General features: G+C 40.6%; 2 protein-coding genes across 2 annotated transcripts in view; both read left to right on the forward strand.

Annotated features, from left to right (window-relative positions):
- The window catches only part of Arsk (arylsulfatase family member K), a 28139-nt gene extending 7528 nt beyond the window's left edge, over window positions 1–20611 (forward strand). The window contains exons 4-8 of the mRNA XM_021180643.3: window positions 6492–6768; window positions 9395–9566; window positions 14604–14828; window positions 15965–16189; window positions 18854–20611. Coding sequence (XP_021036302.1) covers window positions 6492–6768; window positions 9395–9566; window positions 14604–14828; window positions 15965–16189; window positions 18854–19233 — 1279 coding nt within the window. The 3' untranslated portion in view covers window positions 19234–20611. The remainder of the gene's footprint in view (window positions 1–6491; window positions 6769–9394; window positions 9567–14603; window positions 14829–15964; window positions 16190–18853) is intronic.
- A 3861-nt stretch (window positions 20612–24472) lies between these two features.
- Gpr150 (G protein-coupled receptor 150) lies at window positions 24473–26828 on the forward strand. Its single transcript, XM_021181091.3, has one exon. The coding sequence runs from the start codon at window positions 24836–24838 to the stop codon at window positions 26105–26107; it is 1272 nt and encodes a 423-aa protein (XP_021036750.1). The 5' UTR covers window positions 24473–24835; the 3' UTR covers window positions 26108–26828.
- The last annotated feature ends 631 nt before the right edge of the window (window positions 26829–27459 follow it).

Below are 27459 nucleotides of genomic sequence, written 5' to 3' on the forward strand. Positions count from 1 at the left end.
CCTCCGCCCTGCTCCCCTACCCACCCACTCCCACTTCTTGGCCCTGGAGTTCCCCTGTACTGGGGCATATAAATTTGCAATACCAAGGGGCCTCTCTTCCCAATGATGGCCAACTAGGCCATCTTCTGCTACATATGCAGCTAGAGATATGAGCTCTGGGGGTACTGGTTAGTTCATATTGTTGTTCCACCTATAGAGCTGCAGACCCCTTCACCTCCTTTGGTACTTAGCTTCTCCATTGGGGGCCCTGTGTTCCATCCAATAGATGACTGTGAGCATCCAGTTCTGTATTTGCCAGGCACTGGCATAGCCTCATACAAGACAGCTATGGCAGGGTCCCTTCAGCAAAATCTTTCTGGCATATGCAATAGTATCTGCATTCGGTGGCTGATTATGGGATGGATCCCCAGGTGGAGTAGTCTCTGGATAGTCCATCCTTTCGTCTTAGCTTCAAACTTTGTCTCTGTAACTCCTTTCATGGGTATTTTGTTCCCTATTCTAAGGAGGAATGAAGTATCCACCCCATTGGTCTTCTCTCTTCTTGATTTTCTTGTGTTTTGCAAATTGTATCTTGGGTGTTCTATGTTTCTGGGCTAATATCCAATTATCAGTGAGTACATATGTAATGACTTCTTTTGTGATTGGGTTACCTCACTAAAGATGGTATCCTCCACATACATCCATTTGTCCAAGAATTTCATAAATCCATTGTTTTTAATAGCTGAGTAGTACTCCATTGTGTAAATGTACCGCATTTTCCGTATCCATTCTTCTGTTGAGGGACATCTGGGTTCTTTCCACCTTCTGGCTATTATAAATAAGGCTGCTATGAACATAGTGGAGCTTGTGTTCTTATTACCAGTTGGAACTTCTTCTGGGTATATGCCCAGGAGAGGTATTGCTGGATCTTCTGGTAGTATTATGTCCAATTTTCTGAGGAACCTCCAGACTGACTTCCAGAGTGGTTGTACAAGCTTGCAATGGAGGAGTGTTCCTCTTTCTCCACATCCTCACCAGCATCTGCTGTCACCTAAATTTTTGATCTTAGCCATTCTGACTGGTGTGAGGTGGAATCTCAAGGTTGTTTTTATTTACATTTCCCTGATGATTAAGGATGTTGAACATTTTTTCAGGTGCTTCTCAGACATTCGGTATTCCTCAGTTGAGAATTCTTTGTTTAGCTCTGAACCCCATTTTTAATGGGGTTATTTGAATTTCTGGAGTCTAGCTTCTTGAGCTCTTAGTATATATTGGATATTAGTCTCCTATCAGATTTAGTATTGGTAAAGATCCTTTCCCAGTCTGTTGGTGGCCTTTCTGTCTTATTGACAGTGTCTTTTGCTTTACAGAAGCTTTGCAATTTTATGAGGTCCCATTTGTCAATTCTTCATCTTACAGCATAAGCCATTGCTGTCCTGTTTAGGAATTTTTCCCCTGTGCCCATATATTGAGACTTTTCCCTACTTTCTCCTCTATTAATTTCAGGGTCTCTGGTCTTGTGTGTAGGTCTTTGATCCACTTAGACTTGAACTTTGTACAAGGAGATAAAAATGGATCAATTCGAATTCTTCTACATGATAACCGCCAGTTGTGCCAGCACCATTTGTTGAAAATGCTGTCTTTTTTCCACTGGATGGCTTTAGCTCCCTTGTCAAAGATCATGTGACCATAGGTGTGTGGATTCATTTCTGGGTCTTCAATTCTATTCCATTGATCTACCTGTCTGTCACTGTACCAGTACCATGGAATTTTTATCACAATCGGACATTAAGTATGCCAGTTTATTTCTGGGTTTTCAATTCTATTCCATTCGTCGACCTGTCTATCTCTGTACCAATACCATACAGTTTTTATTACTATTGCTCTGTAGTACAACTTGAAATCAGGGATGGTTATAACTCCAAAAGTTCTTATATTGTACAGGATTGTTTTAGCTTTCCTAGGCTTTTGTTTTTCCATATGAACTTGATAGTCTTCTCTTCCAAGGTCTGTAAAGAATTGTTTTGAAATTTTGATGGGACTTGCATTGAATCTGTAGATTGCTTTTGGTAAGATAGCACTTTTCACTATGTTAATCCTACCAATCCATGAGCATGGGAGATCTTTCTATCTTCTGCTATCTTCTTCAATTTTTTTCTTCAGAGACTTGAAGTTCTTTTCATACAGGTATTTCACTTCCTTAGTTAGAGTCACACCAAGGTATTTTATATTATTTGTGGCTATTGTGAAGGGTATTATTTCCCTCATTTATTTCTCAGCCTGGTTATTATTTATATGAAGGAGGTATACTGATTTTTTTGTTGTTGTTAATTATATCCAGCCACTTCAAAGAAGGCGTTTATGAGCTGTAGGAGTTCTCTGGTAGAATTTTGGGGGATGCTTATACATTCATATCATCTGTAAATAGTTATACTTTGACTTCTACCTTTCCAATTTATATCCCCTTGATCTCCATTAGTTGTCTTATTGCTCTAGCTAGAACTTCCAAGTACTATGTTGAGTAGATAGGGAAAGAGTGGGTAGCATTGTCATGCCCCTGAATTTAGTGGAATTGATTTGAGTTTCTCTCCATTTACTTTAATGTTGGTTATTGGCTTGTTGTATGTTGCTTTTATTATATTTAGATATGGGTCTTGTATCCCTGATGTCTCTAACACTTTTAACATGAAGGAGTATTGGATTTTCTCAAAGGGTTTTTCAGCATCTAATGAGATGATCATGTGATTTTATTTCTTTCAGTTTGTTTATATGGTGGATTACATTGATGGATTTTTATATATTGAACCATCCTTGCATCCCTGGGATGAAGCCTATTTGATCCAGGCAGATGATGTCTTTGACATGTTCTTGGATTCAGTTTGCAACTATTTTATTAAGTATTTTTGCATTAGTATTCACAAGTGAAATCGGTCTGAAGTTCTCTTTCTCTGTTGAGTCTTTGTGTGGTTTAGTTATCAGGGTGACTGTGGCCTCATAGAACGATTTTGGCAGTGTTTCTTCTGTTTCTATTTTGTGAAATAGTTTGAGGAGTATTGGTTTTAGATCTTCATTGAAAATCTGGTAGAATTCTTCACTAAAACTATCTAGTCCTGGGCCGTTTCGGGGGGGGTGGGCATTTAATAACTGCTTCTATTTCCATAGGAGTTATAGGACTATTTAGATGGTTTTCTGGATCTTGATTTAACTTTGATAAGTGGCATCTGATTAGAAAATTATCCCTTTCATTTAGATTTTCCAGTTTTGTGGAGTAAAGGCTTTTGAAGTAAGACCTAAAAATTCTTTGAATTTCCTCAGTATCTGTTGTTCTGTCTTCTTTTGCATTTCTAATTTTGTTAGTTTGGATACTGTCTCTGTCTTTTAGGTAGTTTGGCTAAGGGTTTGTCTATCTTACAGATTTTCTCTAAGAACTACATTTAGGTTTCATTTATTTTAATTTTTTTGTATTGTTCTCATTGTTTCTAATTGATTGAATTTCCTTAGTTTGATTATCTCCTGCCATCTACTTCTCTTGGATGTGTTTACTTTTTTTTCTAGAGCTTTCAGGTGTACTTTTAAATTGCTAGTATGAAAACTCCAATATCTTTATAAAGTCACTTGGTGCTATGAACTTTTCTCTTAGCACTGCTTTCATTGTGTCCTATAAGACTGGGTATGTTATGCCTTCATTTTCATTGCATTCTAGAAAGTCTTTAATTTCTTTGCTTACTTCTTCCCTGACCCAGTGATCATAGAGTCAAGAGTTGTTCAGCTTACATGAGTTTGTAGGCTTTCTGTTGTTTCTGTTGTTGTTGGAGTCCAGTCCTAACCCTGAATCCATGGTGATCTGACAGGATACAAGGAGTTATGTCAATTTTCTTGTATCTGTTGAGGCTAGCTTTGTGACCAACTATATGCTCAATTTTGTACAAGGTTCCATGTGGTGCTAAGAAGAAGGGATATTCTTTTGTGTTTGGGTGAAATGTTCTGTAGATATCTGTTAGGTCTATTTGATTTATAATGCTGGTTAGTTTCATTATTTCTCTGTTTAGTTTCTGTCTCAGTCACCTGTCCATTGACAGAGATTGAGGTGTTGAAATCCCACACTATTACTGTGTGGGGTTCAATATGTGATTTAAACTTTAGTAATGTTTCTTTTGCAAATTTGGTTCCCTTGCGTTTGGGGCATAGATGTTTAGAATTGAGACGTCTTGGTGGCTTTAATAAGTATGAAGTGTCCTCCCCCATCTCACCTGATTAATTTTTGCTGAAAGTCTATTTCGTTAGATATTAGAATGGTTACTCTAGCAATTCCAGTCTGTTTATCTCCTCTCTACCTATTATAATTTTGTAATATGACATGATATTTGTTATATTTTGACCCGTCCAGCAGGTCCAGTTATTTGAGGGTCTTGAGGGTCTCGAGGGGACCTTCTCCTAAGAACCAAATGGGAGGTAGAGAGAGACGAGAACCTTGTGCAAATAACGACACACACGGAAGCATTCTGAGTAGCATCAAGGTCCCACTGTATTAGCCAGGCCCAAGGTTTAAATGCACAAGCAAAAGGGGAAGTACTTCTCAGCAGGACGGATGGGGCAGCGGAAATTTTTCTTTTGGCGACTACACGGGGAAGCAGGAACTTGGTGGTATCAGGGTACATCTTGAGGTCAGGACATCGGGCGCTGACTTAGGGCTTGAACAATCTGTGGTTGTTCTCGGAGCAGTGCGGTGCGTCGGTGGCCCACTTTTGACCCCCTTTCCTTCTGGGGGCGGGGGGAGAGACCCAATTCAGAGATCAGGACAATAGCGTTGTCTTAATAGCTCCCAACAATATTTTTAGATGGCTTCTCCACAATAAGGTTATTCTTAAGAAGAATAGGCATCTTTGTAGTTTCCTTTAGGCCTCCCCATTTTACTGTTTTTAAATTTTGGTGTTCAGAAGAATGATACATTGTCCTGAGTATACTCTCAGCATCATCTTTATAATAATGAAAAATGTTTTGGGTTTTTGTTTGGTTGGGTTTTTTTGTTTGGTTGGGTTTGGTCTGGTTTTATTACCCAGAATCCTTCTGATAGTTGGAACATGTGCAGCAGAACAGGCTCAAGAAATCCAGAGGTTTCATCTTCCATGATTCAGATTGTTGCTTTGCTTCATTTGTGGTATTGAAACCAGGCCTCACACAGGCTAAGAAAAGTCAGCTAAATCCCTAGCCTACCCACAATTCGTACCTCCAGTTTCATAAACCACAGAAGTAATACTTTTGAGCCTGTAAACTCGTTACAAGTCGTAGGGATTTTTTAAAGTTTCTATTCCTGAGGTAATAAAATACGTTTAGCTGTATATTTTTATAACTTCACCAAAAGTGGTATTAATAATGTTAATCAACAGAAAGGCTAATGATCTTCCTTGGCTCTAGATTGATTTCTGAGTGAATCGTAGGGTTGACTATGGTACAGACTCAGCATGCTACAAATGCTTGTCCACACCTGAGCCATTCCAAAGATGAGCAGCTAGTTCCATTGCATTACCAGTTTGTTTCTTAGTAATTTCTCAGTAATATTTCCTGTAGAACACTGCTAAGTTAACAAAAAGGTACTTTGCTTCCTCACATTCACATATCACAATGTGCTGCTTCCCTTGAGCTCCTTGGACTCTACTCTGAACACCAGTAATGTTATGCATCTAGTATAGGAACATTGCTTGGCATGGTATAAACAAAAGACTGAGACACTAATGTCATATGCTTTATAGTATAGGGAATTTTTTCCCAGAAAATCCAATTTTGAAGTCTCATATCTGTTAGAATTAGTTAGAAACTATTAGGTGCAATTCTGCTGAAATCCAACTGTTTGATATCTTTTTTAAAGTATATTAACTATGTACTATCAAAAATATTTTTATTATAACTGCTTCAATTTCTTTGTCTACCTTCAATGATCAAGGGGGAAAAGGAAAACTTTTTATTTGTGCTCATTATCCATGGGCCATTGGTCATTTTCTGGTCTGAAATTTCTTCTGAGTATTATGTTTTAATATGAAATATAGTTTTGCTGGACTTATTATCTAGATTCTTAAAAAAATATTTCTTGTCTGATAGAGCACTTTAAAGGCACTTATTAATGGGCACTATAAAGCAAGTTTCTTGGCAATGCTGACTATGCTCCGTAAACAACATCAGCTTCATAAACCTGGACATTTCTTTAAAATAACTCTAGCTTGTTTCAAATTGACCTAAGATCAGCTAGCACAACTAAATACCTTTCTCTTAAAAAAAAAATTAACTATTCTAAGTAACTTGTCCTAATCTTAGCACAAATGAATATTCGTTTGTTTTCCATAATTCTTAAATCTATACTACTCACCAGCGTTTTAACTGAGATGTGATACAGTTACCTAAACACCTCCACAAGGGAGTGTTACAACCATTTCCCCATTGCTTTCCAGCATCTGGTTAGCATCTGGTTTCTAAGTTTGCATGAATGTTTTCTCACACTCGTCTTCTTACACCCTCAGTAACCGTGTGGAAGCATGGACAAGAGATGTTGCATTCTTGCTCCGACAAGAAGGCAGACCCATAACTAATCTTATCCCTGATAAGAATAGAAGGAGAGTGATGACCAAGGACTGGCAGAATACAGACAAAGCAATCGAATGGCTAAGACAGGTTAACTACACCAAGCCATTTGTCCTTTACTTGGGATTGAATTTGCCACACCCTTACCCTTCACCATCTTCAGGAGAAAACTTTGGCTCTTCTACGTTTCACACTTCCCTTTACTGGCTTGAAAAGGTAAAGTGTTCTGTGTGTGCTCAAAAGCAGACACTGAGATTTGGAAAGTCACCTGGCATTAGCTCATTCTTACTTTTATTATTCTTATGGAAAAATCAGGGACTTATACTTTTAAACTAAGCCGGTAATGAATTTGTTCAAAGAATAATATTTTTGAAATAAAATATTAGAGCTTGCTAACTATATAGAGGTACATGTGATATGTCTATAAAAAGGAACTAAAAGACATTATCTTTGGAGTGCAGGTAGGCCTCACTTCCTCCAGTTCATGATGGTAAAAATAACCATACAGAATGAAACTATGAAAAACCTTCTTCGTGGTCAAAGGAAAAGATTATCATTTTTTTTTCTAAAAACATTGAAAATATCTGTCAAAATATTTAAAATTTTGCTTTGGAATGTCAATAAAAATAGAAATAGCAAAATGTATTATGTAGTATACTGTACTGAAAACAGAAGTTCTTAGGCTCAGTGTTGTAAAAAGCATACTAGGTACAGTGTGAGCAGTGCCTGCCTTCCCCTGTGCAGCTGACCTGCAGTGTGAGCAGTGCCCATCTTCCCCTGTGCAGCTGACCTGCAGTGTGAGCAGTGCCTGCCTTCCCCTATGCAGCTGACCTGCAGTGTGAGCAGTGCCCATCTTTCCCTGTGCAGCTGACCTGCAGCAAGCATCTTCTATTGGCTTGGCAAATTGTAATATTTTTTCTCTATTTGGATCACCTCCTATATTTTACTTTTTGGCTTCCAATATATATATCTGCAATAGTTCCTTTAAGTTGAATATTTTTACCAGTGCCTCTCCTGCTTGAATCTTTATCCTTTTCAAACTGGTTTACCTACTTAGATAGAAGTCCTGTCCCTAAGTTCCTTTCACTATGAATCTGGATTTTTGGGGATGACAGCACTGTCAGCATCCAAGATCAGCCTTTTCTTCTATAATTTCATATCTGTATGATCTGAATTCACTCCAGTCTTAGTGTGTTGCCTTTCTTTGGTGAATAGTCATCCTTATTGAGTTTTCTTTCATTCCACTTTTGTGAATTGTCACTGAGAGACAAATCTATCCTCCTATTAACCTTTGAGGAAAGCCAGGGAAAATCCCAAACACCCCAGCTCCAGATAGCATAAATAAGTTTTACTCAGCCCATTGCTAACTCAGAGAATTATGCATCATAGCCATTCGTTTCTTTTCTTTTTTTTATTTTATTTTTGTTTTTTTATTGGATATTTTCTTTATTTACATTTATGTTTTCCCCTTTCCAGATTTCCCCTTAGGAAACCCCCTATCCCATCCCCCTCCCCCTGCCTCTGTGAGGGTGCTCCCCCACCCACCCACCCACTCCTGTCTTCCCGCCCTGGCATTCCCCTACACTGGGGCATCGAATACCCTCAGGCCCAAGGGCCTTTCCTCCCACAGATGTCCAACAAGATGTCCTCTGCCACATATGCAGCCAGAGCCATGTGTCCCTCTATGTGTACTCTTTGGTTGGTGGTCCAGTCCCCGGGAGCTCCAGGGCATCTGGCCCTTTGACACTGTTGCTCCCTCCACGGGGCTTCGAACAGCCTTCAGCTCCTTTAGTCCCTTCTCCAACTCCTCCATCAGGGACCTGCTCTCAATCCAATGGTTGGCTGCAAGCATTCGCCTCTATATTTGTCAGGCTCTGGCATATCAGCCATATCAGGCTCCTGTCAGTGAGCACTTCCCAGCATCCACAATAGAGTACTGGTTTACTAACTGGATGAATCTGCAGGTAGGGCAGTCTCTGAGAAAGAAATTAGGGAAACAACACCCTTCACAATAGTCACAAAAAATATAAAATACCTTGGTGTGGCTCTAACTAAGCAAGTGAAAGATCTGTATGATAAGAACTTCAAGTCCCTAAAGAAAGAAATCAAAGAAGATCTTAGAAGATAGAAAGATCTCCCATGCTCATGGATTGGTAGGATTAATGTAGCCAAAATTGCTATCCTGCCAAAAGCAATCTACAGATTCAATGCATTCCCCATCAAAATTCCAACTCAATTCTTCACAGAGTTAGAAAAGGCAATTTGCAAATTCATCTGGAATAACAAAAAAAAACAGGATAACAAAAACTATTCTCAACAATAAAGAACCTCTGGGGAAATCACCACGCCTGACCTCAAACTGTACTACAGAGCAATTGTGATTTAAAAAACAAAACAAAACAAACAAAAAAAACTGCATGGTACCGGTACAGCGACAAACAGGTAGATCAATGGAATAGAATTGAAGACCCAGAAATGAACCCACACACCTATGGTCACTTGATCTTGGACAAGGGAGCTAAAACCATCCAGTGGAAAAAAGTTTCAGTGTCTCTGGTTTTATGTGGAGGTCTTTGATCCAGTTGGACTTGAGCTTTGTAAAGGGAGATAAGAATCATCAATTTGCATCCTTCTACATGCTAACCGCCAGTTGAGTCAGCACAATTTGTTGAAAATGCTGTCTTTTTATCCACTGGATCAGCTCCAGGTGCAGATGGAAACCAGAAGCTATTCTTTCCAGTCATTCTATGTAGGAAACATTTTGAAGTTCACCACAGATACTCATTGGAAGAAAGGGATTTTTTGATTTGCAAATGTAAAGCTTTTTCTTCTTCCTTTTCAGGTAGCTTATGATGCAATCAAAATCCCAAAGTGGTTGGCTTTGTCACAAATGCACCCTGTGGATTATTACTCCTCCTATACAAAAAACTGCACTGGGAAGTTTACTGAAAATGAAATTAAGAACATTAGAGCATTTTATTATGCTATGTGTGCTGAGACAGATGCCATGCTAGGTAGGTGGTATAATTAATATGCAATTTCATAAAGAAAATATTTGTCCAACAAATTGTGCTACTTGGGGTTTGCAGAAGCATCCTCAGATATCTCATAAAGCAGTTGCTTAGATACCTAAGACTTAGAACTTTGAGACTCTTGACTCACAAAAATAACAGAATAAAGGGCCCTTTGTATTTTAATCATTCATAAGTTCTCAGATTTGTTCATACATAAAAAAGAGTCATAGAAAGCTATTTTCTTTGAAACAAAATACAATTCGCCTTGAACAGGTCTGCACTTTGCTGAACACAGTCATGTGGTAGGTAATTAGAAGGCAGCTTACTTCCAAGAGATGAAGAGTTTGACATTCCAAACACTGATGAAGAGGAATCAATTTGGTGATTCGTGACCATGAACTCCTTCTGTGGAACCTGAGAATTTGCTGAATGGTCCTCAGAAGCCCAGTGGATAGACTCAGAGGAATTCAGAGTAGAAAATCTTTTTAATTTTTCTTTAAGCATGTTAATTTCTTACACACACTTTGTATCATTAGGGGTCGCATAATATTTTTATGTAAAGTTAGAAAAAATACACTTGTTGATAAAAGTTGTAGATGAAATTATTTCTAGAAAATCATTCATATGTATTAAAGTGAGAAAATTCCAGTACAAATGTTATGATTACTGGGAAGGTCGGTCTTAGGAGTGAGGCAGATGATAAGTTAAGGTGTTGTAGAGAGAGCTTACAACTAATGTTTGCTTCACCGTATCACTTTAAACATATTGAAAATGCATCCTAGAAGCGGTGGTATAGCATAGTAGTTGTTCAGAGTAACTGCTGCTCTTGGAGAAGACCCATAGGTCAATCTATAGTTCCAAATACATTCTGTTTTTAGTGTCAAGCCAGTGAAAATAGAATTCCAGTTCTGTTTACTGTATTCTTCTCACTCAGAAAGATCAACAGATAGCCATTCAGCATGTACATAGTATCCTAGAAGAACACATTAATACTCTAAAGGCTAAGACTCATAGCCAAGAGGACAAGAAATATATTACCACTATTTTATAAGTCAAAATTGGGAAGCTATTATCATCAAAATGTTAAATAATATAAACAGATTAAATGTAGTCCCATTAATTTATGAGATCTGTAAATTTTTTTGCTAATCTCCTTATTAGTCCAAATATGTTCACTGTGAGGAAAAAATATGTTTAGTTTAAATAATTAACCTCTCAATATTTACTCTCTTGTTGGTTTTACTAAATATGTACCAGTCTCATTTTAGCACCTCTAATATTTTTTTTTTTAGACAGAGACTTCTTTGTTAGTGTTTATAAACTATTTCCACACTTGTAATACCTACAAACAAATTCATTCTCCATAGATTCTTTAGAGTAAGAGTCACCTACAACTCTGATCCATTTCCTCTGATGACTGCAGTCATTGGGTTTCTTGACACTCAGGCTCAAGACAAGCCTGCATCCATAAGATGACTGAGGAAGGGTTCTCGCTGTTGACTAGAGTACTGTTTCCAGTTTCTACTGAAGAAACCTTGTTTTTAAAAACAACAGTTTTGATGACAAGTTATTGTCACACCATTAGTTCATTTACTTTGCTATATTCTGAGATAAGTGCATTGGTAAAAGTGTGGGCAGCACTTCTTTCTACACACCAAAACACTTTGAGAATAACCACCCAGTGTTGTTAGAAGTACTCACTGAGTAAATAGAATGCAACAGAAAGAAAAAAAGAAGGCATGTGGATACATTATTTACATAATCAGTGTAAATATGAAAAAGTAACAAGGACTTTCCAAGTTCTCATGGGGGGTGAGGGGGGAGAGAGAGAGAGGGAGGTAGAGAGAGAGAGAGAGGAGTTGTCAGGGGGTCATGTTGCCCAGACTAACCTTGAGTCTACTATGTAGCAGAGGCTGGCCTTGAATTCCTGATTCTGCTGCTGCTGTCTCCCAAGCATTAGCATCATTACATACCACCACACCTGGCCCCATGTTCTCCCCCATTAGGACAGTAGGACAGTAAGATTTTAAGTGTTTCTTTAGCCATACCTCCATCTGACAGTTGAGTTGTACTTCACTGATATTTCCTGATGCTGGGGAGTGTCTAGTCACCTGCATCTTCAAATTGCTTTCAAACGTTTGCAAGTGCATCTACTAGAGTAGAACGGTGCATACTCCATGCTGCTGTAGGGAGTGAGACAGTACAGCTCATGAAGTGTCTTCACAGAAAAGACAATTAGCAGATGCTCATAGATGAGCAGACCACGGTAAATGTGATGTAAATAGTGGAAGGTATAGATGAAAGTAAATGGTGAATTTTCTTATTTTAATTCACATAGAAATAATTTTATAGATATAATTTTATCCACAATTTTTATCAGCAAATGATTTTTTTCTAACTTTAAATTTACATTTTCTTTTTTTCTAACAGAGTATCTGGGGTAGATACTTCTGAGAATATGGTTTGTGAGCCAAAAACTGGGGGAAAAGTCAGCCATGTAAATAGCAAAAAGGACATTTTAGGCAGATGAAGCATAAAATATAAAGGCCTTGGGATGGAGAAATAATTGTAATGTCTTAAATTAATGTGTTTTTTTTTAGAGAAGAGATGAATAAGATTTTAAATATACCTTTTTTAACTCTATATGCTTTATAATTTATACTTTTTAATCCCTGTACATTAAGAAAGAAATACACAGAAAGAATATAATTTCTTAATGGTTTTCAACATAGTGCCCAAAACAGTACCTGATAGCTCAGGATTCATCAGACAAATACAGTGCAGCCAGCAAGACGGAGCAGTGAAGTGCGTGTCACCAAGCACGTGGAGGAAGGAAAGAACCACCTCCCAAAAGTTATCCTGACCTCAGCCCTGATACTATGGCTCATGTGTACATGTAGATGGGCATACATATAGCTAACCACTAGGGTTTATAATATATTGCTGTAGTTGTAAACAAACCATAGGGAGCTTAGAGAGCCAGTGATTGGGTGTGGAGGAGCAGAAAATGTAAATGTTGCTTTTGTTTCCTCAGGGGCAAGATGTAAATGTAGTTTTTATTTGCTAGATGTTGTCTCAAAGGCTTATTGCTGAATATGCTTATCCTTTCTACCTCTTTCTGAATTCTGGCTGGCTGGGTCAACTCAGTTGTTCTGGATCAAATTCCTCTCCAAGCTGGCTGATTCAATCTGGCTTCTCTCAGATTCTCACTGAATTGTTCTGCTTGGCCTCAAGCTAGCTCTAGAATTCTGTTCTAATCTTATGGCTCCTTCTCATTCCCTGGCTCATTCTGTCTTCACCTGCAACCTGTCTGTATAAAATGGTCCTGGTAAAACTGTTCTCGTTCTCTCTCTCTCTCTCTCTCTCTCTCTCTCTCTCTCTCTCTCTCTCTCTCTGTGTGTGTGTGTGTGTGTGTGTGTGTGTGTGTGTGTTTCTCTTTTAAGTCACCTCTCTTTCCTGTGGTATTTCTGTGAAAGTTGGGTATATCCTATCTCTCACTGACCCTGTCAAATCTTTCATCACTTTGTCTGCCTCTGAATTAGACATTACTTTCAAACATGTTTGCTTTCTTCTAGAAATTAACCTTACCTACATTATTAGGAATTAAAGGTGTGTGATTAGGGCATGTCTATATTTCAGCCAGAGGGATTAAAGGTGTACATTAAGAACATAGCTGCATTCTACCTGGATCACTCCAACCTAGGTTTTGTTTATGATTCCTCACTCAAGGAGCCAAATTGCTATATCAAATTTCCTCTACAAGAGGTGTCACCAGCCAATACTTGAGCTTGTTCACAAAATAAGGGTGAAAACATGACAGAAATGTAGGAGAAAGGGCATTCACACAGAGGCAAAAAGCATAATCTAATACACTTTTCAGGGTATACTGTGTGGTCTAGGACTACTTGATTTACCAAATAGTTGAGGATGCTAAGTATAGAGAACTTAAGATGAAGAACTTGTGTGTCCTGCTAAAGAGTTAGACAGAGGGAAGCTGCAGAAGGTTTAAGACCAAGGACACACTACTCTGAACATGCCTAATATTATCTGAAGTTTTAATTAGACATGTGAAAAGACCGGGTTATCAGATTTTTTTTTAGGAATAGGATATCAAGAAAGAAAGAAAGAAAGAAAGAAAGAAAGAAAGAAAGAAAGAAAGGAAGGAAGGAAGGAAGGAAGGAAGGAAGGAAGGAAGAAAGAGGATAATCCATTGAGTGTAGCAGGAATACTATGGAGGGAAAGAGGAGTGGGATGGGTTTCAGATTAGTAAGCAGTTCTTTAACTCTATAGAGCATCGGACCTCAACTCCGACTGGACCTACAATATATGTATTTATGTATATATGTATGTATAGACTTTGGCACCCCAAAATTCAAGATCTACCAAAATGAAAATAATTTTTCTTTTATTGTGATTTCATAATTCCAGTGAGGAGCAACTTCCAAGTCAAAGAGACAAGGCCTCTCAGAATGTTGCTGCTCAGTTAACTAAGTCATGGCTTGTGCTGTCTATGTGGCTCACCTTTTTTTTTTTCCTTCTTCTTCTTCTTTATGGGTGGAATATCCATAATTTTAAGCCAGCTTTAGGAGCAGAAAAGAGCAGTTGCATAAGGGGCTAGGATCAAAGGAAGCATGGAAGTTCTGAGTGCTCATAGCTCTTCTTATTGTGCAGAAATTGTGGGTAAGTAGTGATATCAATCTTTGTTAACATCTGAATCATGCACGTAGTGACTCCAGACTTGTCTGTCTTTCCTCATTTGAGGCACTAAAAGGAAGAAGGCCTTCTAGCCTCAGGTGTTCTCTGACAGGAACATAGAACTCAGGACAGCAAGACATCAGCTAAAGCAGCTGAACAGATGATCAGGTAGACACTGTCTGTTCCCCTTCCTCTCTCCAGTCTGTCAGCTGAGGAGGAAGCAATTGCAAACTGTAGGCTTTATTCAGACGGTAAGAAATATCCCAGCAAACTCAGTCCAGTTGTGTGATGAACTAAAACACAAGCTAAAACTAATTTTTCTTGATTTTTTTTTTATGGTAGGTGAAATTATTTTGGCTCTTCACAAGTTAGATCTTCTTCAGAAAACTATTGTTATATATACTTCAGACCATGGAGAGATGGCTATGGAACACCGCCAGTTTTATAAAATGAGTATGTATGAAGCTAGTGTCCATGTTCCTCTTCTGATGATGGGACCAGGAATTAAGGCCAACCTACAAGTATCAAGTGTTGTTTCTCTTGTGGATATCTACCCTACTATGCTTGGTAAGTACTGTGGTTTTGTTTGTAATACTGAGAAAAAAACACAAGCAAAGTATTCAGAATCCTCCTGCCTTGAGCATCTCACTCATAGAGTCAGAAAGGCAAGGATGATGGCTCACAGTCCTATGGCCTTCAAGGATGATGGCTCACAGTCCTATGGCCTTCAAGGATGATGGCTCAAAGGTATATGGTCTTCACCATATTCTCTTCAAAAGATTCACAATCAGGATATGGCTATAACTTTATTTTATTTATTTATATACAGCATTCAACTTTCTACCACTACCTCCCAAAAATATAAGTATTTCCACTATGGAAGCTTTTATCCACCTTTTACAGGGTGTATTGGTTACGTTTCTGTTGCTGAGACAAAGCACGTTGGCCAAGGCTACTTTTAAAAGAAAGCATTTAATGGGTTTATTTTTTCAGAGGGTGAGAGTCTGTGATGATGGAGCACAAACATAGTATAGTGGCAGGAACAACTGAGACATCTTGATCTACATCCATTAGGCAGAGAGAACACACTGTGAACCACACCTCAGGTATTCTCTGACAGAAAAATAGAATTCAGGACAGCAACACATCAGGTAAAGAAGCTAAACAGATTATCTAGTATATACTGTCTGTCCCTTTTCCTCTCTCCATTTGAAAGCCTGCCCTCAGTGACACACCTCCTCCAACAAGGCTACATTTCTTTTTGTTTGTTTGTTTTTTGGTGTGACCCTGGCTGTCCTGGAACTCACTCTATAGACCAGGCTGGCCTCATATATACTAATTTTGACTGAGGGACCTTGTGTGCCAGACACTGTTCTCAAATTTCAAGTAAGTTAGTTTTCACCAAGACTGAACATTTCAGATAAAAGTACTACTATACTACTATTATATCTCTCGCAGAAATGAGGAAACAGTCAGAGGAGTTACTACCTTACTCGGGGTAGCACGGTCATGGTGTGAGCACCTCAGTCTAGGAAGTTAGGTTGCAAATCCATATGTGATCTCCATTCTGCAACCCTTAGTGATGGGATGATGTTTCTGAATGTTCAAATAACTCCAAAAAGAATTAACACAAAAACGGACAAAATATAATAATAATAATAAAATAATAATAATAATAATAACACTTTCCTTTTGTTTTGAAGACATTGCTGGAATTGCTCTGCCTCCAAATCTGAGTGGATACTCCTTGTTGACACTGTTGTCAAATGGATCTGCAAATGAACAGGCATTGAAATTCCACCGTCCACCTTGGATTCTGAGTGAATTCCATGGATGCAATGCAAATGCTTCTACCTACATGCTACGAACTGGCCAGTGGAAGTACATAGCCTACTCTGATGGTGCTTCCATGCAGCCTCAGCTCTTCGGTAAGCTGCTTGATACAGATGACGTGCAATGAGCAGATCTGCACCCTATGCTTGAGAGAGTCAGTAATTGTTTTTGAAATAAATGAATATCTGTTGCTTCTCAGGATGGGATAGGCTACAATAGGCCACCCCAGTCTCATGGTTTAGAGTAAGTGTTTATTTAGATCTAGTCTCAGTTTATAAAACCCACATGTACTCTCTAGTCTATTGTGGGGAAATGGGCTATGCACAGACAGTCTGGTCTCCAGTCGAGCTGAGGTGTGGAACCCCGGTACCCACTGGTGGTAATTCCCACCTACATGGGACGGAAGGCGTTCCCCCGTGTCTCCTGGACACAGCCCCCACAGGAGAAGTGTGGCTTTTAGTCACATACACAGTGTCCCAAGCTTCTGTCCTTCAGGCTAGATGCTTCCCAGTTACCTAGCAACAACAAGATAACAGCTCCAGCCACAGACTCTCACCTGCATGGGAACCTCTCTCCCTCTGCCCTCTCTCCAGGCCGAGGGTGTTGCTCTGGGACCCCTGGCATGGGTCGCTGCCCCTTGTCCATCCCCCTGCCTAGTGGGATCAGTAGCTTCACACAGCCAGATGCTCACTCAGGCCCAGGGCTGAGTGGAAAGTGTCCGGTAGTCCTCCCGAGTCTGCCTACCCAGAGCACAGGAACTGTGGCCAGACGTGGGCTCTCTCCCTTCCCCCTTCCCTTACACCCCCTTAGGGCCCACAGTCTGTGACTGTTGATGGTGATATGAGCTGTCAGTGTTCCATTAATGAAAGAGGAGCAGCTGCCTCGCACATCAGCACCTGAAACCAGAGCCAGCACAGAGCCTGCTATCCAGATCTCATTGAACCTTGTTTCTTGGAACGACCTTCTGATGCCTGTTGTTTCTTCATCGCCAGTCAGCATTCTCAGTATACCTACGTTTTATCGATTCCAGATGACTGACGCCTAGCTCTTGGGAAGTCCCCACATTCTAACCACATCATTTAATGTCACCACAATGCTATGAGATTGCATCCTTCACTTTACAGAGAAGCAAACTGGGGGTCAGAGAAAGTCTGACAGACATGCACGGCCTCAGAACTAAGAAGTCATAAAACTAAAAGTTCAGCATAGATTTACAAGCTTCTCAACCCACTGAATAACATTTTTTAATTTATTGTTTTTCTTATCTTTTCTCCCCATGTTGTATATAAAATAGGTTCAAGGCCTTTATTAATATTTACTGCTTCCTAAGCTTGAATCCTAGTTACAAATATAAAAATTATTAATTGGAAATAATTCTTTAGGTGCCAAAATTACTTAAGGTTTAAGAACCGGGGGACCTGGCTTCCAACAGAGAAACTCATGTACATTAGACGTTGTTGTTAAATGAAATCTGCAGAGCTCCTACATCAGGCCCAGCAAACCTAACCACAGTCACTCCAGCTCAGTGCCATGTAATCAAGCTGTCTTTCATAACAGCTAATCCCAAGGGTCTCACATCTTAGCAGCTGACTATAGTGAGTCCTCCTCCATTTGACCATTGATTAAAAATTGATGTTGTCTGTTCCTGTTTTCTGATTTCTTCATACTTTCTTGGCTTGAAAACCTTCCTCTTCCCTCTCTTCCCCCTCTTCCTCATATCAGCTCATCATAATACTTTGTCTGTTTTTAAGTAGACATTTAATTCATTAACAAACCACTAAAGAAAATCCATTGGCATCTTTACAGTTGTTGAAATCTTTGGCTTTAAAAGATATTCTGCAACAGCCAAACGTGACTGAAGAGTCAATAGGTGTACCAACCATGACATCCATGGTTCTTGTATTCAGCTAGCAAGAATTTCATTGAGTATTTTTGCATCGATATTCATAAAGGAAATGGTCTGAAGTTCTCTTTCTTTGTTGGGTCTTTTGTGGTTTAGGTATCAGAGTAATTGTGGCTTCATAGAATGAATTTCTATTTTGTGGAATAGTTTGAGGAGAATTGGAATTAGGTCTTCTTTGAAGGTCTGATAGAACTCTGCACTAAAGCCATCTGGTCCTGGGCTTTTTTTTTTTTTTTTTTTTTTTTTTTTTTTTGGGTTGGGAGACTATTAATGACTGTTTCTATTTCTTTAGGGGCTATGGGACTGTTTAGACCATTAATCTGATCCTGATTTAATTTTGGTACTGTCTAGGAATTTATCAATTTCGTTCAGGTTTTCCAGTTTTCTTGAGTATAACCCTTTGTAGTAGGATCAGATGATTTTTTTTTCCTTGTGTTCTGTTGTTATGTCTCCCTTTTCATCTCTGATTTTGTTAATTGAGATACTGTCCCTGTGCCCTCTAGTGAGTCTGGCTAAGTGTTTATCTCTCTTGTTGATTTTCTCAAAGAACCAGCTCCTAGTTTGGTTGTTTCTTTGTATAGTTCTTTTTGTTTCCACTTGGTTAATTTCAGCCCTGAGTTTGATTATTTCCTGCCATCTACTCCTTCCTTCACTTAAAACATAATGAGTCATTATGAGATTATGTAATCTTAGGAGAACATGGTTATGAATGTGGTATGCTGCTAATGTGATGCATACTGCCCATCTTACACCAAGAAGAAAGGAAAATGAAAATAAATCCTAATATGTTATCTGTCACAATGATATTCTAACAAAACTATTTTCGCACATAACTGTTTTATTTCTTTTCTTTCAGATCTTTCCTTGGATCCGGATGAGCTAACAAACATTGCTACAGAATTTCCAGAAATTACTTATTCTTTGGACCAGAAGCTTCGTTCTATTGTAAACTACCCTAAAGTGTCTGCTTCTGTCCATCAGTACAATAAAGAACAGTTTGTCATGTGGAAGCAAAACGTAGGGCAAAATTACTCAAATGTTATAGCACACCTCAGATGGCATCAAGATTGGCAGAAAGATCCAAGGAAGTATGAAAATGCAATCCAACATTGGCTCACAGCCCACTCCAGTCCACTGGCTAGCAGCCCACCCCAGTCCACCAGTAGCTCACAGCCCACTCTTCCCCAGTCCACCAGTGGCTCACAGCCCTCTCTTCCCCAGTCCACCAGTGGCTAGCAGCCTACTCCAGTTCACCAGTAGCTCACAGCCCACTCTTCTCCAGTCCACCAGTGGTTAGCATCCCACTTCAATCCACCAGTAGCTCACAGCCTACTCTTCTCCAGTAGCATTAGACAATAATAAAACTTTCTCAACCTATATATGAATATGTTGGTACATACTAAACTGAATCAGCCTTAACAATTGTTAAAATTACTTATTTTCAAAATATGTACTATATATTGCTTGCCAACGAATACAGAATTCATATTTTCAAAACTAGTTATACTAAGACCTTATTGTTGCAGACCTCTGACAGTTTAATGTCAGAAGTATTTAAAGAATAGAAGCAAGCATTCTTACTGTTTCCCTGGATAACACAGAATATGAAATATTTTAACAACTATCAGTTATTATTTATGAATCATGATGTCTCGTGACTGACTAGTTTTTTGGTAAAACTCTTTGGAAGTATTTGATGTGTTAGAACTATTTAATGGGACATAGACTCTGAATATAGTTGATTTTACTTTCTGTTGTTTAAAAAAAGGAAGAAAAAGAATATGAAGCCCCCTTCCTTTCCTGATTAACTTCTTCCAAAGGACAACCACAATCACCTTGCTTGTATCTTTTTGTGGACAAGCTATACATTAGTCACCAACCAAATGGATATATTCTTTACACATGCATGCAGGCATACACACAATTGATAATGTGCTATATAGTGTTTCTTTTGGCATATTGTGTTCTGGCTGTTATTTTCTAGTTCCAATTAACAATAGATGCTGAGGAGTAAAATTGCTGAACCAGAATCTATAAAAATGTCTGTAGATTTTCCCAAGTTGTTTCTAAAGAAGTGCCAGCTGTTGGCATTCCCACCAATAGGTAGCAAATATTTTATTTTTATTTATTGAGTACTGACATTTTTTCATATATCTAATAACCACTAAAATTTGCATCAGAACGACTCCCACTATGTCTGTTGGCCATTTTCTCTGTAGGTTGTTAGCATTGTTATTTTTTCTGTTACACATATGTTTTAGATACTAGCCTTTTGAAAAGCAAAAGAGAAAAAAAGGACTTGCTACTCATCAGAGGACTAAGGTCCAAGTATTGGCACCCACACAGTGGCTCACAACTTGTGTGTAACTCCAATTCAGGGGAGCTAGTGCTCTTTTCTGGCCTCCAAGGGTGCCAGGTAAACATGTAGTACACAGACGAAATGTAGGCAGGACACTCATTCATATACAATTTAAAAAATAATAAACAAATATATTTTTTAAAATACTGGAAATAATATTTTTCTAGCTTGTCTTTTGATATTGACCTGGAGGAAATATGTATTTTCTTAATTATAAACCTTTGTATCAAATAAATATGATTTTTAAAATTAAAATATTCTTTAAAATGTGTATCCATCTTTATTTTGTGCCTTTTAGAATTTGTGTCCTATTTAGAAAGTTCTTTTAGCCTGGCGTGGTGGCGCACGCCTTTAATCCCAGCACTCGGGAGGCAGAGGCAGGCGGATTTCTGAGTTCGAGGCCAGCCTGGTCTACAAAGTGAGTTCCAGGACAGCCAAGGCTACACAGAGAAACCCTGTCTCGAAAAACCAAAAAAAAAAAAAAAAAAAAAAGAAGAAAGTTCTTTTCTCTGATGTTCATAAAGTTTTGTTTTTAGCCCTTAGATCTTTGATCCATGTAGAATATTTTTCATATTAAACATCTAACTTTAGTTTTCAGTGTTGCTGTTTTCTTCAGTTTTGTTTAACTGCTAAGAGATTAATCTTTTGGGGTGGGGGGTAACTGTACCTTCTCCTACTGCACTTCATTACATAACATCTGAGGTTGAATCATCATTTTTCCTCCGCTGACCTGATTGAGGGTATCCAGGTCCCATGAGTCCATACTGAGTCTTCTGCTTCTTCCATGTAGACGTCCTGTTAACCTGGGGCCCAGTGCCACATGTAGTAGTCTCTTTGTCCCAGCTACTCTTGTTTAATTTTTTCATACAAATTTGGACTAATTATCAAAATGTATAATTCTTTTTTTTTCTTTTTTGTTGTTCATTCACTTGTTTTTTGTTTGTTTGTTTGTTTGTTTGTTTCTTGAGACAGGGTTTCTGTGTATGGCTGTGGCTGTCCCAGAACCTAATTTTTTAGATTAGAATGGATTTGAACTCAAAGATCTGCTGCCACTGCCCTGAGGTCCCCTTTAACATCCTTTTAAATAAAGTAATTAAATTTATAGCCTAATTTAGAGAGAATGAAGTTCCTGACGACAGTCATTCAGAATATAGTCTCCTTTCTCTCGTTGTTCACCCCTTGGCATAGAGGCCAACCTGGGCTACTGAGACCTTGTCTAAAAGGGAAAAATAACACCCACTCACAAGGATGACTGAGCACTCTCTCGCTACTATGTCTGTAAAGCCCTCCTGTCAGTGATCCCAATGTGAAGCTGGTGTGAATTTATTCCTAGTTGTTACATTATTTACTCTGTTTTGCTGTGGAGTATCCACTAGAGAAGACTGGTTAGGCGTGGATTTAAGCCAATATCAAGCAGGCAACTACACTAGGTGTTCAAAATCCCAATGGAGCTCCAAGCCTTTCTCAGAGTGAGATTTTTAAGCTCAAAAAAGCATGTCCTAGGTTGACGTGCTTCAGTTAACCAGAGCAGAGTTACAGGAGCTGAAAAGCAAGGTTAATACATTTTGAGACTTTCTGAGAACTATGGACTTTAACAGATTAGCCTTGGTTTTAGTTTTGAAAGGTGGTGCTTGTGTTACAGCCTAAATGGTACTACCATTGTGGAAGTTGTGCTGAGGCCTGTGGGCCTAAGTCTGGGGCCTGTTCAGTTTCTATTTCAATAGGCCATCCTTTATCTCATCCTTTTTTATTGTCTATGCAGACTCTGTCTATGCAGACTCCTTTCATACCGAACCCTTTTACTACTTACATTCACTTTTCCTTTTTTAATTTATTTTTTTTGTTATTTAGTATTAGTTTTAAATATGTGTATAATGTTTGTGAGTATGTCTGTGGAGGCCAGAAGACAACTTGGGAATCAATCTCAAAGGGAGGCTCCAAGGCCTGACACTGTTACTGATGCTATGAGGTACTTACAGACAGGAGCCTAGCATAGCCGTCCTCTAAGAGGCCCAACAAGCAGCTGACTGAGACAGAAGCAGATACTTACACCTAACCAATGATCTAAAGTTAGGGAATCCCTGTGGTTAAATTAGGGAAAGGCTGGGAGAAGCTAAGGAGGAGAAGCAAACCCATAGGAAGACCAACAGTCTTAACTAACTCAGACCCCTGAGACAGCATGTGCTAGCTTGTCCAAGGCCCCCCGACACATAGACAGCAAAGAACTACCTGGTCTGGCCTCAATGAGAGAAGATGCACCTAACCTTCCAGAGACTTGAGGCCCCAGGGAATGGGAGATTTGCTGGGGTGTGTGGGGTGTGGGGACATCTTGGAGACAGGGGAGGAGGAATGGGATAAGGAACTGTCAGAGGGCAGAACAGGAGGGGGATAATGACTGAGCTGTAGAAAAAAAAAGATTAAAGATAATATTTTTTTTTAAATAGGAGGAGGAAGACATGGGGGAGAAGGCCAGGACCAGCTCGTCCTATGGGTTTTGCATGGCCACAACTGATTCTGGCAACCCAAGCAGCAGTGGTTGCCATTTACCCTGGAAAACAACTATTTTTTTTTAAATCAATATTTTTCAAGTCTTTCTAAAGTTCAATGGAATAAACTTTCAGTGGTAGAATCTTGGTATATTATTTATGAGAACATTCCAACAAACTGTAGAATTACTTTGAGAAATAATTGAACTGACGTTTGGTAAGGCAGTCATGGGTTGCCAAGTACTGCTCAGAAATGAAAGACTGGAGCACACGGTACCCAGAAACTCTTCATTGTAGCCACTGTTCCTATTCCTTCATGTTCCAGCAAAGAGAGACGTCAGCATCCACACACCCTCAGACCTTACTGGGCTCTTCTAGATGATACTGGCACCAAAGGCATGAAAAGCATCTTATGTGATACATTTATAGTCAGGACCAGAACTTTGCTCAAAGTTATCTGATATGCCTTATATTGGTACTAATTCATCAACTGGATATATATTGACTGATTGATATCTGCCATGTATCAGGACCAATATGAGGATCTGGATAGATAATGAAAACAACAAATGTCTCCAGCCAAAATGATAGACCTTAGAAAATGAGATTCCTACAGCAACCAGCAGGGTGGTGTGAATCCTACCAAGTCCCCCTAATTCATGCATCTGTAGGTTGCAAACATTCCCTCAGCCTGGGAAGCAACAGACACCCATCCCTCCCTGGCCCAAGACCAGGAAGTACAAGGCATTCTACTTTCACCATGATTAATGTGATGGATGCACAAACTGATGCTTCCAACAGGAAAACTGAATTGTTTGTGAAGTGAGGCTAAAAGTGGCAGCATTAAATCTAAACCATTTCCTGTGAACTGGATTTCTTTTTTAAAAATTGGCTGCTGTATGTTTTTCTTAGTCACCTTTTCTCTGGGCTTATTGGAGGCGTAGTTCCTCCCAGCAACCTCCCATCTGCTGGAAAACAGAATCAGGAGAAAGAGACGCCAACGTGACACATCCATCACTAGAAGAAAATACTAGGAAGGACTCAATACATGAACCACCATTTGTATAAAAACCTGTTAGTACTGTCTTCAGACTGACAAAATGAGTTTTGCATCACTGAGAGGAGAGAGCAGCTGCCCTCCCCTGATTCTAGTAAAGAGAGTATTTATTGCAAAGCATCTGCAGACCTCTCTGTTCCTAATTGCCAGGCAAAGGGAAGGCCCATAGTTCTCTCCAATTAAAGCCCTAGCACTGCAGGCTGAGGAAGGTATACCCCTATCAAAGGCTCACCTAATGACTCTGCTCAAAAAGCTATTACTACTATTTAGGACTGGGTGTAGTTCTGTGGTAGACTGCTAGCCCAGCAGGGTCGGAAGTGGAGAAAGAGAGGAACCCTGCTTGGTTTCTTGTGTCCTTGTATTTCTCAAGCTAGCGCAGACGTATGGCATTACAAAAAAAAAATTTTTCTTTTCTTTTTTTTATCAAAAGTAGCATTTGCAATTTTTCCTGTTAGCCATCACACAATTATCTCAGTCGAGGAACTATCTATCTCATAATTGATTCTGAGTTAACATTTGTTAGCCTTTGCAGTGGTCACATGCACAACTTTCTGTCTGGCTATATGTCACAGGGCAAGATTTCCAGAGCCTAGAGGTCCACGGATGCCACTGAGGGAGGCGGCTGTGTGGATTAGAAGATGTTCTGCTGGGATCGGTGGGGGGGGGGGGCAGTGGGGGGAGGAAACGAAAAGCGGAGAAGGTGGAGAATAGGGATCATGTGTGTTCCTCGAATATACAACCCACATTTGAGTGACAAATACCGAGAACAACCTATACAAACAACTAAGCGCAAATCCACGCCTATCCATCTCACCCTGGGTGTGTGTTCTTTTTCAACTAACTTTGGGAAATCGCCGAGACCCAGCGGTGTGGCCCGCGCCACCTCTCCTACACTTTGGCCTTTTAAGCGGTATCTCTCTTTCCTCCGGATTAAGGATGGAAGATCCTTTCAGCCTCACAATTCTGTCTCCAGCATCCAACCTTTCTGTACCCACTCAGCCAAGCTGGAGTCTCAACCTGACTTCTGAGCAGGGAGCCTCTGTCCCAGGATCGCATTCGCCTTCACGCGGGCCACCCAGCCACCGGATCCATCTGGTCTTCTTGGGGATCATCCTGGTGGCCGCGGTAGCTGGCAACACCACTGTGCTCTGCCGCCTGTGCGGCGGTAGCAGCGGACCCTGGCCGGGTCCCAAGCGTCGCAAGATGGACTTCCTGCTTGTGCAGCTAGCAGCGGCTGACCTGTACGCAAGTGGAGGAACAGCAATGTCGCAGCTGGCTTGGGAGCTGCTGGGCAACCCGAGACCAGCTCTGGGCGACTTGGCTTGTCGCCTTTCCCATCTGCTGCAGGCATCGGGGCGGGGCGCCTCCGCCCACCTGGTGGCGCTCATTGCCTTGGAGCGCCAGCTCGCGGTGCGCAGTCCTCAGGGCCCTCAGTTGCCAGCACGCGCCCTGGCTGCCCTGAGCTGGCTGCTGGCTCTGCTACTGGCGCTGCCTCCGACCTTCGTGGTGCACTGGGATGCTCCTCCATCTTCAACCGCCAATGCCGGGAAGCATTGCTGCAGGGGCATCTTCGCGCCCCTGCCGCGCTGGCACCTGCAGGTCTACGCGCTCTATGAAGCTATCGTGGGCTTCGCGGCGCCGGTCGCTCTCTTGGGCTTCTCTTGCGGCCACCTGCTGTGTGTCTGGTGGCAGCGTGGGTCTCAGGTGGCTAGGATGCCCTGGTCGCCCAGTATGGCCAGAGCCTCCTTGCCCAGCGCGTTGCCCCAAGCCAAGGTGCAAAGCTTGAAAATGAGCCTGGCGCTGGCACTGCTCTTCGTGGGCTGCGACCTGCCCTACTTCGCCGCTCGCTTGGCAGCCGCCTGGTCATCGAAGCCCGCGGGTGACTGGGAGGGAGAGAGCCTAGTGGCGGCGATGCGCGTCCTAGAGGTGGCCAACAGCGCCGTCAACCCTTTGATCTACCTTTTCTTCCAGGCGGGCGACTGCCGTCTCTGGCGGAGGCTGCGGAGGCGCCTAGGAGTTCTGTGCTGCGTGCGGGAGGAAGAAGCCGATATCAGTGAATGGGCTGGGGACCACCAGGCACTCCACCGCCATCGCTGGCCCCACCCTCATTATCACCACGCCCGGCGGGAGGAGCGGTACCAGGGCTGTCTGCGCCCACCCCCGCCACGCCCCAGACCGCCGCCCTGCTCCTGTGAAAGTGCCTTCTAGGAACTGCTGAACAGACAGGTCCTTGGTCACTGTAGCACAGCCTTCAGACAACACAGGGTGTAAGTGATCTGCCTAAGTCACCAAGAGTGGAACTGTCTGCAGGAACTACTGAAGCGACCCGCATCCTATATGCAACAGTTATTTCCTTCTAATAACGGCATGGTTTTCACTTCCTGTTAGTTTTCTTCCCTCTGGTTCCTCTCATAACGCCCATTTTGAGGAGACCAAACTCTTGGAAAGTTGTAAAACAAACAAACAAAAAAAAAATCTGAGTTCCAGAGTTAATATTTTTGCGATTCTCTTTTATACTCCCACTACGTTCTAGATTAGACAATTCATTTTAACTAAATTGACAAATATTCATTCGTTGCTATTATGTTTGTAGTGATTTTGAATTGTGCTTAAATCAAGTGCATCTTTGGGGAGTAGCAAATTTGATGTTCCTTCCAAGAGGAAAATCCCCATAATGCTCTTCCTGGGGAGATCTGGAGTGCTGTTAGCAGCGCTGTAGGAAAGTGATCATGCTGTCACGTTAGCGACAGAGCATTTGAAAAATAAAAGCATTTCCCACGTAGCAGCTACAACATTTTTTAAAAACGTAGTAATGTGTTTTCTGGGAAGAAAATAGGTGTAGCTTTTATTTCCAACTTTCACATCAATAAAAACTGAGAATCCTGGAGGAGAACATAAGGTTTTTTTAGTCCTTTCCAAGCATGCCTGTATTCTGTTAGACACAGAGCTATTGTGCCCAGACCAGCCTCTAAGTCACATCAAGCTCCTAAAGGCAGAGTCTGGAGGGAAAGTGTCAATTCGATGTGGCAGGATGGTACTTACTGTTCAAGTGCTCTGAGCTCTGCAGGAGAAAGCTCTGTGTAGGTAGAGAACTGTTTAAAAACAAACCTAAACAGGTGTAGTAGAGGCCCTGCCAGTGATCCCAGCACCCAGGCAGGAGCATTGTCTTGAATTTGAGGCCAACATCAACTAAGTAGTGAGTTTTGGAATAGTCTGGACTACATAGACTCTTTGTCTTAAACAAACAAACAAAAATGTCTAGCTTATTCATGTGAGTCAGAGAGAATTAAATCAGGGAACAGTTGATGCATGACCTCTTCCTCTTCACTGTTCGTGCTTCTAAGGGAAGTCATAGCGTTTCTGAGCACTATACAATGTCCTGCACCTGAGAACTCACAGCTTTCACAAAACTTGAGTTTTTGTCCATAAGTAAATATGCCACTAAGAGGCAGAGGGGAAGGGACTGGCTAAAGGTTGTTTACACAAGTCATAATCTGTGAGGATTGTGTTTTGTTCGTGGATAATTATATACTTCTACAACATGTAAAACATAGGAGCCG

Source organism: Mus caroli, unplaced genomic scaffold (assembly GCF_978045245.1).
Source record: "Mus caroli unplaced genomic scaffold, Mus_caroli_1 scaffold_15, whole genome shotgun sequence".
In the NCBI taxonomy this organism is placed as follows: domain Eukaryota; kingdom Metazoa; phylum Chordata; class Mammalia; order Rodentia; family Muridae; genus Mus; species Mus caroli.